Source organism: Empidonax traillii, unplaced genomic scaffold (genome assembly GCF_003031625.1).
Source record: "Empidonax traillii isolate 1590-97213 ecotype Southwest subspecies unplaced genomic scaffold, ASM303162v1 scaffold265:size1167950, whole genome shotgun sequence".
Taxonomy (NCBI): domain Eukaryota; kingdom Metazoa; phylum Chordata; class Aves; order Passeriformes; family Tyrannidae; genus Empidonax; species Empidonax traillii.
The window spans coordinates 236,803-251,427 of NW_020955458.1; the positions used below are offsets into that span (position 1 = coordinate 236,803).

Below are 14,625 nucleotides of genomic sequence, written 5' to 3' on the forward strand. Positions count from 1 at the left end.
TTTTTTAAGCTGTTCTGGAAACTCTTTAAATCTTTTTCTGGACAGCAACATATTCATATCTAGAGATGCTAATCTAATCTGCCATTCTGCTAGAGATGGTGAGACCCCCTCAACGTATTTCATGTGCTATGCACAGCTCACTTTTAAATGCCACAAGCAATACAAATCCGTCATTTCTCCTTGGGAAGCTGCCTGATTCTGTAATACAACTTACTGCTGAGTAGTTTCTCTGATACTCGAGCTATATTTCTCCTGCTTGATTTATGTTCTACTTCCCATTACTTTGCATTAACTCCCTCTGCCCCTGCTATCAAATGAAGATCTGATTCCTACCTGTACTAACTGCTTACTAACTGCTGTGAATGGAGCAGTAAGAGATAAATAACCCCCCACCTCGGAAGGTCACCTCTATGATCTCCCTGCCATCAAGCCATTCCTTGGATGCTCACTGCTGTCCACTGCCAGAAGCAGGACCTCTGCTGTAACCTCAAAAAGCTATTTTCCTCTTCTAGGAGGCACTGCTGGATCACTACTGAAATAACTCAGCACTCCTGGAGGAATATGATATTTTTAAATAGACAGTGCATTAACTCTCGAGCTCTTGCGTAAGAAAGGTTTGTAAAAACGGTTTCAGGCACAGCCAAAATTGTTCAGTGCCATGTGCCTCTCAGAAGCTGATATACAAGCTCAAAATGCGGCATCAAACAATGCTGCTGCTGAGGAGCATAAAGAATGCATGTTAAGTAAGGTCACAAGGTTCCGACCTAGATTTCAGTCAGCAGGAGTCTGCATCAGAAAATAAATTGGGATGTACTTCAGCACCCTTGACAAAAAGGCTACAGGCCTGGATGAATAAGGAAAAGAAGGTGCAACCTTGCCTTTGCCCCACTGTATGCCTAGCAGGGTGGAAAGTGACTATGTGTTTGTCTGTAGTGCTCTGTGTGATCACGCATTCAGAAAAAAGGACCTCCTTTTTTCTCTGCTTTGAGCAGAGAAAATAAATATCTGCCTCATGACTACTGAAACAAAGTATTTGTTAAATAAGACATTCAATTTTAATAGTAAAGTTTGGAAAAGTTGGTTGGGAAATCAATGCAAAAATACTTAGGCAAAAAACACTTATGCACAAAGTATGCTTTCCTACCAGAATCCTTTTATGTCTCCCTCTGATTCCGGAAGCAGAGACATAACCTATCTGGTCACCATCATCATTAAAGTACGTTGACAAAGAAGCAATTTTTTATAGTGGTTTTATTAACTTGGCAAATGGAAATTAAATTAACTGCAAATTTTCACAAATGCAGTTACTCTAGCAACTCCAGAGCATAAAGGAGAAACAAGATGCATTAAATATAAATAAGTACATGAAGATCATAACTGTCCGTCCCTGTATCAAAGTGAATGAGCAAATAATATCAGTTCTTCTACATAGAAAATAACTATTTTCCATAAATCTTGCATGTCCCTAGGAAAAAATAAAACTTTTTTTCTTCCTCAGAGGAAGAGAATTTACTAAAGGAAACAATGAAAAGACTATATATGAAATATATTGTAAACTGTTATCTGCAATTCTTCAGTGAAATGATAAATCAGGTTATGTAATCTCAGGTGACAATTCACATCTATTACAACTGTGGTCCATATTTATCCAAATACTTCTAATCTTAAATCATCACAACTATTACTTGCCTCCTTCAAGTTACAGTGAAATTTGAATATTAAATAGCACTCATAAAACAAAGTTACAATTCACCAACTGAAAATGGTATAACAATGAAGTGGTCTAATCTGATTTTAAAGGGCTTTTGACAGTGGCTGCAATAGCTCATTGTAACTATCCTACTGGCACTGCAGCATCTTCACAGAGGAGACCTAATTTCTTTTAATTTCTCTCATTTATTAAAAACAGCGAACTGAAAGGTTCCCTATCTTAAATTTACTAATGGTGGTTTTTGCTGTGAAAGTTTTACAGGAATTTTCATTAGTACAGATGTAACTAAAGCAACAAAGATGGTTAATGTCCAAAATATGTCTGGAATACTAATGGATGGCCAGTACTGCTAATGAACAGAAGCCAAAGTTTAAATTATCTACTTCATATGGACCTCCAGAATCAAATCTACTTCTTATTCTCATCTTGACACAGGCAGACCTTCTTCACACTAACAAGAATTCACTTAAAAACCAAAAAGCATTTGCAGGAACAAAAGCCCTTGTGTACACAGACAGAGGAAGGAAGGGATGGTTTGCAGTGCATCCTACCACGTGAAGGAGACCTTGTTATGGGTCTGCAGGCAGAGAGCATGCTGAAATGATAATGTGTTTTGAGGGAAGCTTTGATAGAAACAGAGAAGCCAAACCAGGATTCGAAATAAAGTTTCTAAAACTGACATAGAAAACCATCTGAGAGCTTTAAATAGTAAGAAGAACCATGACAAAAAGATGAAGACGTCTGCTCCCCACTGGATTAGCTGTAAGGGTTTCCAGTGTGGTGGCCTTGTACTTCATGCTCCTCTTTTTCCTTGGTAGTTAGGCAAAACTTTATTTTCACAGATATCATACCAAGTAGAAACTTTCCTCCTAAATAAACCAATTTCATAAAATTATATAATTGCTTCAGGGTTCTAGCACTTATGTCACATATAACCCCAATTTCAGCAGAGTTCAGATCTTCTCTCTATGCATACCTGAGACACCTGTCCTAATGAAAATCAAATAAAATGAGAGGGTGAGGGCTGGGGAGGGGATGGTTTTTTAATGATCTGACTTGATAAGCAGCTGAATATGCTGAAAGGAAGCATGTGTTCATTTCTACTATAACTACACAATTCTTATGTCATCTTGGCCAAGTCACTTAATCCAACATGTTTGTCAGCTAGGAGGAAAGGACAAATTCCTATTTCATAGAAGACAGAAATGACAGCTAAATTCAAATTACTATCATTCTGAGGTAATGCAGTGATAAGGGTAACATCATCTTCTAACCACAATTCTGATACCACCAAGATGGCACACCTGTTCCTTACCACCATGTAGCTCAGGCTCTGGAAAGTCCTCCTCGTGAGACAGATCCAGGTAACACGGTCTCTTTTCTTACAGCAGTAAGTGAGCACCTAATTCCAATGCTGCGTAGGAAACTACTTTGTCCTGAGGGTAATTTTAAAAACAATAAAAAATTATATATGAAAATTCCAATTTACCTAAGCAAATTTTTTTGACTTGAGGCAGGAAAGAATGAAATCTGAAAATCTATGTAAAAATAGGGATTTGTCCTTAGAGATCTTTTGAAATTTGTTCTTTTCACATGCATTAAATTCTTCTTCAGCTGTAACTACTCATTCAAAGACATTCTCAGACTGTGTATAGCATTTTGTTTTTTAAAAAGGTAACTTTAGATATTAAATCTGTATAGATCAGTTCCAAACTGTCAGTACTCATTAAAAAATCAGTTAAATAATTTTAAAAATAATTTTCTTTCTATCTTTTTAATTGTAAATATGTATTTTTAATTGTATTTTTCGTCTGATATGGTATACAAATGTATTTAATGTAATTTGTTTTGCAACAGCTCACATTACCTACATTAAACAGAAAAACAATTCCTGAAATTTATATCATTAAATGGAGAAGAAACCAGGTCTGTGAACATCTTGGACAAAATTCAGTCCACTGAAAAACATTTTAAAAGCTCTTTGTGGTTCTCCTCATACAGCTTCTGCCTGTGGTCCAGAAGGTTCCTGCTTCAGATGTCTCCAAATGACATGCATGATGCATGCACAGAAAGATACATGACTATATAAAGGGCTATATTTTACAGCATCTGCACAAGAATATTTTAACATAGTGTGTAACCTTTCGGTAGCGGTGCAGTAACATCTACATTCACCATCCAACTATTGGTAAGACTCATCTCGCATAATGTTATGACAAGGTGTTTATGTTACAAGTTGGGGTATCCTCTAAACTGCCTGGAATTGCGAAAAGCCCAGGACTACCTGAAAAAAAAGTGATTAACCTCATCTACTTTGCTTGCCTTTTTTTTCCTGACGGTGCTCTGGAGGTGCCTGTGTCCACTGACTGCAAAGTGAATCAGTGACTACTGTTATCAGTGTAGGCAGCAACATGAATAAGGATAGTTCCAGGCTAGCATCTGAATACTGGATCTCCCAAAGTATATTAAAAAACTTATCATATAGCTTTCCCCATCTCACATATTGAAAGTTCCCCCCTTGTTTCAACAACTGCCATTTTGACACACTAGCAGTCATAAAAAGTACTTATAAAAAGGTAATTGACTTAGTATGATGGTTTCGTCATGTTCCTTGTTTTATGCTCCTTTTGAAGACTGTCTTCTCTCTATTATTTATTTTGCCATAGAATTTATTTTTTTTAATGTTCAAGAAAATCCACTGCTGACCTTCCACCTTTCTGTCATTTTTCTCTCATACTGAGAGTTTTACCTCTGTCCCTGATAAGCCTGCGAGCCCAGCTTCAGTCTTCTATTCACTTTCAAACAAATAACTCTTTATATGTGTATGAAGCTTGGTGAAATGTCTCCTAGCTACCCATTTAGCAAGCTAATCCATTCTTCTTTTTTAAATGTTCACTTATAAGTGTTCTTTACCATAAAATAACTCTTTTTTTTCTTTTTCTTTTTTTCTTCCCCCCCCCCCCCCCATTTTCCACTGTCCCTTTGATCTTATAGAGAATTTAATTCTATGTTATATACAAGTGTTGGGGGCAGGACACATCTTTTTGAACTCTGTATAGAACCCAGTCAATGGATTATTGCTTCTAGGTGTTATATAGTAAACAACCAGAGAACAGAAACACCAACTTGAAAAATTAGCATTCTTTCCTGACTCTCATATCTTTCTTTGTAAATGGAAAGGATGATGTTCTTTTTCTAAATTTGCCTAGCCTTCCCACTTTAGCACAATTTACCACTGGAGAGCTTTATGAATTGTTTTTGATAAGTACATACATTTACAACATTACACATATTGAAAAAAATGGTGTCCAGTTTTGTCAAATATAATTGAATAAAAGCATCCTAATTTTGGTTCTTGCACTGGTGTCTCAGTAGAATGTTCTTCTTGTTCCCTGTTAGAACAATAAATATAGAATAAGGATTTTAATGGTATTCTCTTTTAGAGCAAACTGATGGCGTGAAGTAATTACTTTTGGTACTCACAATATCTGTAGCTAGATGAATTTACAAGGAAAGCACTTTAGCCTTAGAGTTAAAATATGAATATGTATCAGGCTCCCACATTACATTTATTGTCTTTGGTACACAAAAATCAACTTTGGCATTACAAGAAGCGAGAATAACCAACAAACTATCTCCTGAAGTAGAAAACTATTATTTAAAGTGACAGTTTCACCCCTCTTTTGCTCTAAATAAAGGACAAGTGTCTAAAACAATCGTCTATCCTTTTTCACCTCTCTCTGTAGCCTGTTCGAAAGGAGACTGCCATTAGACATAGCACCGCTGATCAACATTTTTATACAAGACTTCTGATGACAGCTATTAAAGCAACATCAATAGGAGACTTACAATACTAAACATGCATTAAGGTGCTACCACTTTCTAGCTGTCTGGAATTTCTCTAATACAATCACAGGAACTGGCAGAAGTCCTAGTTTGCCATCACATACAAACCAGAAGAATTTCCATTCATCTAAAGCAGCAAGGAATACGGCTTTCTTGATGCTAATCAGGAAAAAAAGTACTCTTTAAAAGCAGATTAATCTTCAGATTAATAAATGGTTTAAGATCGTACATTCAGAGAGAAGATTACTGAAACCTAAATAACTGGGTGAATGTACAGCAACTGATAATAAACATTCAGATGAAAAAATATAACTGGAAGGACTGCAAACTGATTAAGTATGATGGGCTCTCACTGTGGATATCACTTACAGTCTGACAGAGCAAGTCTTTTGCACATTAGTTACAAACCATGACATAAATTTTATTCACCCAAAATATTCTTAACATGGAATATATGATTTAGGAATCATTTCTGATGATAATGCCTCTACTTAACTTCCAGATGATATCACTTTTTGGCGCTGCTCTAGTATAGTAACACAGATTCAGATGGCTGATATAAAATGCTTATAACAAAAGAGAAGGAAACAAAGAACAGGAAAAAGCAGAGACAGATGAAAAGACTCTCATGTACATTTTGGAAAAAAACACAATGGCAACTAATGCAAAACAGAGAAATATACAGAGAACCACAGAATAGACATCCTAAGCCATATCAAAGCTATGTTTTTATGCAGTGTACTCAGAAAGAGTACTATATTCAAACCGTGTGCCAAAAAATACCAAGCATAATGAGGCAGCCAGCTCTTGTCAAAGTCTATTCCTGAAAAAACATACTGTATTTGTCCTATTCTAAAAATCATTATTTTCTGTGTGGGTTTTTTCTTTATTTTGCTTTGAATTTTCCCAAGTTTAGGAAAGGTTTGTTTCCACATGTAAGACCTGTTTGTGTTCTTATCTGGAAGCAGAGCCTAATGAGGACAATTAAGATATTTATGTTTTCACATGCATCTAAATACCTCTCATAAAATCCTGTTTGAGTTTTATTTTAATTTGAAAAGCAAAGAGCTTAGATTGTTGCTGGGAAATTAATCCTTGCTTTCACTTCTTATTTTGGCCCCTCAAACAGAAACTTAGCTTCAGAAAGGTTAATTTTTACTTTAATTGCTATAAAGAGGCTGCCCTGTATGAGAGCCTTATTTCCTAGTTAGACAACAGCTTTATCAGAGAGCTTACTGTCCAGCTATTGAAATGTTCATGTCAATGTCAACTTGAAATACCATCATCCTCATGCCAAGTTAATGAGAAAGCATTCAGGCTGGAGCTAAGTCTCACTTCTCTCTCTTTTACAAGCTGTTTGTGAGCCAGCTTCACATTTGATACAAGCCAAAATCGTTGGAAAACAAAACACGTGATGGTTTTGCTGCTGTATAAGGAAAAGCACTGTGAGCAACCATTTCTAATTCCTGTTCATAGTGGGAAAATCTGTGGAGAAGGATCTTTCAGATTTTTCATTGCATTGTTAGTCACATAACAGCATATATCCTCTTGTCTTTATCAACCAGTGAGGATGACAGATCTTGTCAGATTTTAAGTCATCTCTGTTGCCGTCACGCTCCCTCCTTTCTAGGTTGAATGTGGACAGAGAGAACCTGACATTTTATAGGATGACAGTCATTCCCTCTTAGGAAGGGGGTACCTCACAGTTGACAATCCAGAACAGTAGATGCAATCTCTCATCCATTGAGCTGCAATGGCATGATGCCACTGGGTCCACTGTTTAGGAAATGCAGCTATTGTTTCAGTACTGCTTTTTAGGCCTGGGCTTTTGGTACAGGACTGGAAGATGAGTGCACTTTGGAGAGTTCTAGACATCCTAATTTACTAGGCATGAGATCACCACAAGGCCATCACTTCCAGGTGCTCGTATTTGCAGACACTGCAGCATTTTTTAATTCACAGAAGCCAACCCATGCCATCTTATGAAATCAGTCTAAAGAATGATAAATTGCCTTCCTCCGTACTGAACTGGATCCAGGATGGAGCAGACTGTACAGGAAACTATGGCTTTAAAAATAAAAATCCATCCAAGGCACATTTTCAGGATGATGTCAACTGAGAGATACTACATTATCTGTAGAGTGTCTGAGAGAGACAGCAAGAGTCGAACAGCTACTGCTTTTCACCCAAGAGCTCAGGCCACTAAATTCTTCATGCTGAAGAGTTATGCAGATGGTGGGCTGGATGCAGGTGTGACAGTAGGAATGATGCTATGAGCTGTTTCTTCTCTACGTTGTACAAGATAAACAGAAAACTGGCTAAAACTTTTTAAACGGATTAACATCAGAAAGTTGTAGTGTTCCAGTGAGACTCCTTTGAAAATGAATATATTATTCCTGTCATCAAACCCAAAAGCCTGTATTTTCAACAATTTTTTAAGAAAGAAAATAAAACCCACACACCAAAAAACAAAGAGGATGAAAGTTCCCTTTTTCAAAAGTAATCAAGAATGCATTATACCAGTGGTCAGCAATGCCTACAGAGAGAGAAAACATTCTCTAACTAGGCATCTTTGGTATTTTATCACACAGAGAGGGGAGGGAATTTTTTTTAGTCTTTTTCATATCAAAATTTGCAAACGTCTGTTTACAAGGACTGTGATGCCCAGTAGCAAAGTAGTCAGAATGGAGAGGCTAACAACTCATGTTTTGGACGGGATTCTTAGATCTGTCATCATCACTGAGGCATCCCTGAAGAGACCAGGAGAAAATACTTGCATAAGTCACATGCTCTGGACAAAGCACAGGGCATTGAACTCATATCTTTCTAACATATTTGCCATTACAATACAAGGAATTTCATCCACGCTTGAAGGAAATCAGCCCTTCAATGCTTAGGTGGATGTGGATTGAGCTGTAAAAGTATTTTTTACATTATACATTTTAAAAATTGAAATGGCTTGCTTTAATGAAGGAGGTTTACTCTTTCAACCTGAACTAAAAGTTTGACACAAGAGAAACTACTCTACTATGGTGGAACAGATTAAATGAAGAATTAATCTTCCTTATTTTTTCTTTAGGAAAAGTCTTTTCTGGTGTAAATAAACCCCCCAACCCCCCAACAAAAAAACCAACCAACCAAACAAACAAATAAAAAACCTAACCCAATCCAAACCAAAATAAACCCCCAACCAACAAAAACCCCCAAAAGAGATCTCTGTAGAATAAAAAAGGGTAGGAAAAAAAAAACTTATATGTAATTTGCACAATAAAGACTTGCTCTACTAAACTGACTAAATAAAGCAATCAGTTTAAAGAAAGAAAACTTTCTTAACAATTACACAGATAATTTTCACCTCCAGAGGATTATTTTGTCCTAAACTGTATTCCATTCCTTTCATCAGCCAACACCACTTTTCAGTAGAGATATAATGTGTTTAAAATATATATACAACTGTATTCTTCTGAAAATGAGTCAGGTATTTCTAAGTTCACAGTTTATATATAGTGAGAATATTTTCTTTTCACATAGCTAGCTAATTTCCATTCATTCTTAAAGTGCAGCTATAAAGTTTAATTTTATCAGAAATGTATGTATAGATAAAAAAATACAGTAAATGTACACATCGACACAAATAGCTTTCCTTCGGGCATTAGCATGTATTCTGAGCATCAGAAGAAGTAACAGATGCTCTAGTGTCAAATGACACAACTGGAAGCACCCAGAGTGTTATACTGTGGCTGATACCCAGTTCAGACTTCCAGATCATTTCTTCATATAAGTCTCTGCAGATAAATGACAGTGTAGAGTTGGTGGTCTACTGGCAGAAGAACTCATTCTAATATGATTTAAGAGAAGAGTGTCTATTTCACAGGAATCTGACTCTCTAAGGAGCTATGATTCACTCAGATTGCTGTGTACATTGTATGCTCTACTGGAAGTAATGAGGAAAGAAGATGTTGTGGTCGTGACCTGTATGTCCTTTAGTTTAAAGTTCAGATTTCAGGTGAACTCTGAATGTCAGATTACTGTGTGAATTTATGATCATCATTCCCTTACTTTTCAGGAATCCTACTTCCCTGAAGACCTTATAAAAAGGTATCAATATCTCAGCTGCAGTCCAAAGTCAGCCAAAAACAAAGTAAAAAAAAGTTCTGCTGAGCTGCAACTCACTGCACTGAGTTGAACAAAAGCTTCCTTCCTGAAGAATAGGAAAGGCTCTACTTCTGACAAAGGCTTGCTTTCTTTCCTAGCATCATGACTTCAGGGATAGCTGCAGACGTGCAGAGGTTATGTGAAGATTTCTGAGATCTAAGATTCAGTTCCAATTATATGTATGTGATATCTGAATATGATACTTTTATTTTCAGGTATAGAAATCAGCCTGCTGAGATAAACCTTTCTGGAGGCAGCCATCTTTAGAACTGGCATGTTGTTCTGGAGTTGTGTTCGTCGGGTGCACTGTCACTTTCCTTTATATTAATAAATTAATTTCAGGTATTATACAGATTAAATTTTAAATATGGATTCACAAATTACTGTAATTTGATGTGGCCTCCACAAACACTTGGGGTCCATTTCTGATAAATGCTAGTGCTGAATTTCTAGCCAAAATCTAAGCAAGGTTTAAATGTCTTACAAGCTCCTTCCTCGATCTCTCTATAGTAAAAATAGTGGGATGAATATCCTATGATTTTCAAGACCATTAAGTGCTACTGTTAGGATGGATTTCTTTGCTTCAGTTTAAACACGGGGGATATCCCTTACTGTAACACTGATTCATGAACATCTACTTATTCTTTATTCAGCACTTTAAGTAATAGAAAGAAAAATAATTTGAAAAACTTGATCATTTTAAACTTGTGTCAAGAGGCTAAACTAAACTAGCTGCGATTTTAATCATAGAATACATTCACTTTTCTCTGACTTTACGAGATACATGAAGTATAGGGCCTATCTGAAAGAAAAAGGTCATAAAAATGGATCATAATAAATGGAATATTGTCCAAATGTAGCAAGAAGGCTCATGTTTTCACAGAATTATTTGGGGAATACAATATTGAACACTCATACTAGAAAAGAAATACACAATGCAGAATAGAGCTCTGGTGTAAAGATTAATGTGGTGCAAATAAAAGATTATTGCTTGAGTTAAACAAATGTGTCTTAGCCTCATCTCATAAATAGCCACACATTTACTCTATATAACAACCAATTTTCATTCACATTGTAACAAAGTTAAAAAATGCAGTTTGAAATTTACAGCACAAAAGACAGAGGACTTATTCTTCAAAACCATTAGCATGGAATCAGACTTCAAGCAGCTCCCATTTAGCATGTATTGTATTTTCCCCATTGAGTTTAAAGCACTATGTCAATTTATTATTTTTTAAGTACTTCAATCACATTAAAAAAAAAAAAAAGCCGACGAAAGTATTTATGTATGTAACCGAAGTCTCTCATATTTTACTTCTTTTCTTGTATCTGAACCACTACCAGGAGAAAACGTTATCTATTCCTTATCTTATGAGAAGGCCAGCAAAGCGTGATTACATCTGGAGGATCACTAGTAACAACCCAGACACTGAACCTCTGAAGGCAGGATGTGCTTGTAGCTGTAGCTGAAGCGGTGAGACTGTGGTGGGCAGGGCAGCCCTGCCTTACAGCGCTACACCACCCACGGCTCACACAGCCCCGAGGGGGCACAGGCACACACCAGCTCTGAAGCTTTAACTGCGGCCGCAGTGCCCGCAAAGCAAGTTTTGCTTTTCAGTGAAGAGAGCTTCTGTCAGTTCCCTGTGATATCCTAGCTCTCAGCAAACAGTAAGATATTTTCTGAGAAGTTTAAAGTATTTAAATTCTTGCTCACTGGGCTTTGTACTGGGAACGCCGCTACAATACCAGATGCATTAAACAATTTGTCATACTCACATAAAAGGTTGGACACTATATTTACCATCCTATTATTGAGTTTTCAGCTTGAAAATTACAGGACTTGTATAAGTACAGTCATACAGTTTTGAAAAAGGAAATGTAGTTCAAAATACTCTAGGCAAGTTACTGCTATAAGGTAGGAGAGATAAAAGCTAACAAACAAATAAACCCTTTAAACCATACCAAACACGAAAGGAAACAAAATGTAGAATTAAACTGTCATTGGATGACTGCTTTTAAAGTTCACTGTCTTCATTAAATTCCCTATGAATTTAATAACAATAATTGGCAAAACAGAACTTTATTTTCAAGATTTATGGTTACATTCTACAAAAAAGAATAATCTAACCATGTCATATCTAATATGTATGCAGCAAAGATTGACAAAAACACGTAAAATGGTTTTCTCCATCTCCAAATTATTGAGTTAGCTAAAATGTTCTTTTTGTAGGAAAGTTATATAGAATTTATGGAAGGGCAATGTCTAATTAGTACCTGAAGTTCTACTGGGCTGCTGATTCTAATTAATAACACTTTCTAACTGTGTTCAAAGGCATTTAACTAAAATGAAAGCCTTCAGAAATGAATTGAAGCATTTAATGCTTAGATACTGAAGAGATAAGCTTGCTATGAAAGCCTAAAATAGGTTAGACAGATTAGACTGGCAGATAAAACAGAGGTAGAAACAGGCAAATAAAATACACAATCAAGTATGAAAGAAACAAATATGCTTGTAAAGAAACATACACAGAAAGACAAAAAAATTTGAGGAAAACATTATGCTTGGTTATAACAACAGTTTGCTGTAGCAGTGTTTTAAATATCATGCATACTATAAAGGACAACATTTCCCTATAACAAAGCTACTCTAGATTACAGATACCTTTTTTAAAAAAAAATTTAACTTTTTAACTTTTTTGCGTAAAAACAATTAACATTCCTTGGGGGATAGTTTTATGACATAAAGGTGTTACACTGAACCAGCTCTTTTGATCACAAATAGCAAATCCAAATAATTTGATCCTGTAAGGAATATTAGTTCATCACAGTATTAGTATGCTTAGTCAGTGGAGCAAAATAAAGAACTGTAGGCCATCTCATGCTGTTGAAAATGCCAAATGGCTTGTGACACCCTATTCTCTGTGTCTTTACAATCAGGTACAATATTTCAGTTGTAGGCAATGAGGTTTAGGTGAGATGATCCCCACACTGAACACTGTTCTTGTCTATGAGCTGATCCAGTATCTGAGTATAGTTTCACACACATAAATTAACATACAAAAGAAAAAAAGTACCAATATATTATACCTATAATGTTTGTTAATCCAAAGAAGCAAAAGGCCAAACTGCAGTCAAAGCATACCCAAGATCACATGCAGGGTTTTTCCCTCTTCCTTGCACACCCATGACAGTAATCAGGGTATAGCTAGGGAGCAAAGTGATTGTTGTGCATTTATGCTGCCAGGTGTCCAGGAGGGGTGATAAGAGCCCACTGAATTTGCTGAGGAAAAGTGAATTATATCTTTATGAAGTCTGACACTGTGTGTGCCACCCAGACTTCTGGGATGTCCATTCAAAGGGGTGCCACGCCCAAGAAAATTCAGCATGAGGTCCAAAGGCTGCATGCTGGCAATTCCTGCAAAATCTGTAGCAACTATCAGGGATGCAGGAAGGGGAGCTCCAGAAGGGTTCAGGGACTTTTTTTTTCTTTTCTGCATTTTCAGAACAGCCTGAGCACCAACGTAGAAACACCTCTGTTTGGTGACACTACTGAAGGGAGGAGTGACTGCAACCAAGCAGCAATGAGCCCCAGTTGCCCATGCTGCGCAGAAAGCTCACCAGCTGCCCACTGGACCAAAGACCTGATCTGTTTTAACACTTCACCGGATTCCCCACGGCCAGCCCAGTTGATCAGCTCAGCGTCAGCTAAAAGAAATCCAGTGGAGCTGGAGGGAGGTAGAGAATTGCTCACTCTGCCAGGCAGAAAGACAGCAAAGCAGAGGTTAAGAAAGTTCCCACTGGATGACAAGAAATCCTCCCTTTTAACATTTTTGTACATCTCTAATAGCAGTTCCTCCTGCATAAACTTCAAGCAGGCTGCGTCTGTGTAAACATCCTCCCCTCCCCTCTGCTGCACCGGGCCTTTCGCTTATCCCCTGCCAGCAGCTGTGGCTTGGGAGGCAAACAGTGGTCATCCTGTTCTGTGCATAATGACAGACAAATAAAAGAACAAGCAAGCTTGGGAGATTTCAAAACTAGAGCTGAGGGAATTCTCCGAGTTTCACTGTGCCTCTGTAATCCTCCTACTAAATGTGGGAGCTGTTTTCTTCAATAAATGAAGCCCATAATAAACATCTCTCCTCGTGTCTCTCCAGAGCCCTTAGGGAGCTCCGCAACAGCAGAGCGTAGAATTTTGCAGAAAGGTGTCCTCTGATGGATTTGACTTACACAGCATCAGTTGTTATAAACTGCCAAGAAATGGGAAATGGGATGTCTCAAGACACCCATGGACTCTAGCCATTAAAAATTGTTGTATCAAATGCATATTTGAGCTTTATTTCAAAGAAGTGTTTGATTCCATCAAACTATTTTTGAAGTGTAAAGGTTTATTTATAAGGACGTTTTGCCTTTCATACCTTCCTTGTACACTCAATTCACAGTTCCTGTCCTTAGGAGCACAAGAAAACCTTGTGTATTAATTAGCCAATTTAGATTTCAAAATGTATTTTCTTAATGAAATTGAAATAAATTAAGTTGAAAATACAATGAATATGTTTCTAAAGTTGAAAAAGACAACACTAGGTGGTAACTAGACCTCACATCTGCACAGTCAGAATAAGTATAATGGAGGACAGGTTCAAAGTGTCTTGCCTCAGCAGGGTATTATCTTAGTACTTACTGTACATGCTGAACGGAACCTTAGAAACTCTCATAAATGTACTTACAAGAAATGAGAAGTAAGTGCTTTGTAATCTTTAATCAGCCCAACATTCAAAGCCTGCTGAAATTAAAGCGGATCTTCTTTTCAGCAGGGTTAAGGTCAGGTATTTTACACTGAGTATTTAAAAAAGAAACTCAGGAAAGTCATTGCTGGACCAATTCTTGTCCTTCCCTCTCACAAGGACCTATTTGCC

At 36.9% G+C, this 14,625-nt stretch overlaps 1 protein-coding gene across 2 annotated transcripts in view; it reads right to left on the reverse strand.

The window, feature by feature from the left end:
* Positions 1 to 14,625, reverse strand: part of PCDH9 (protocadherin 9) — a 181,908-nt gene that overhangs the window by 122,303 nt on the left and 44,980 nt on the right. The window contains exon 3 of one of the 2 annotated variants that reach the window (XM_027889555.1): positions 8,225 to 8,307. The exons of the other annotated variant lie outside the window; for it this stretch is intronic. Coding sequence (XP_027745356.1) covers positions 8,251 to 8,307 — 57 coding nt within the window. The 3' untranslated portion in view covers positions 8,225 to 8,250. Of the gene's footprint in view, positions 1 to 8,224; positions 8,308 to 14,625 lie in introns of those variants that run through there. 2 annotated transcript variants of the gene reach the window in all.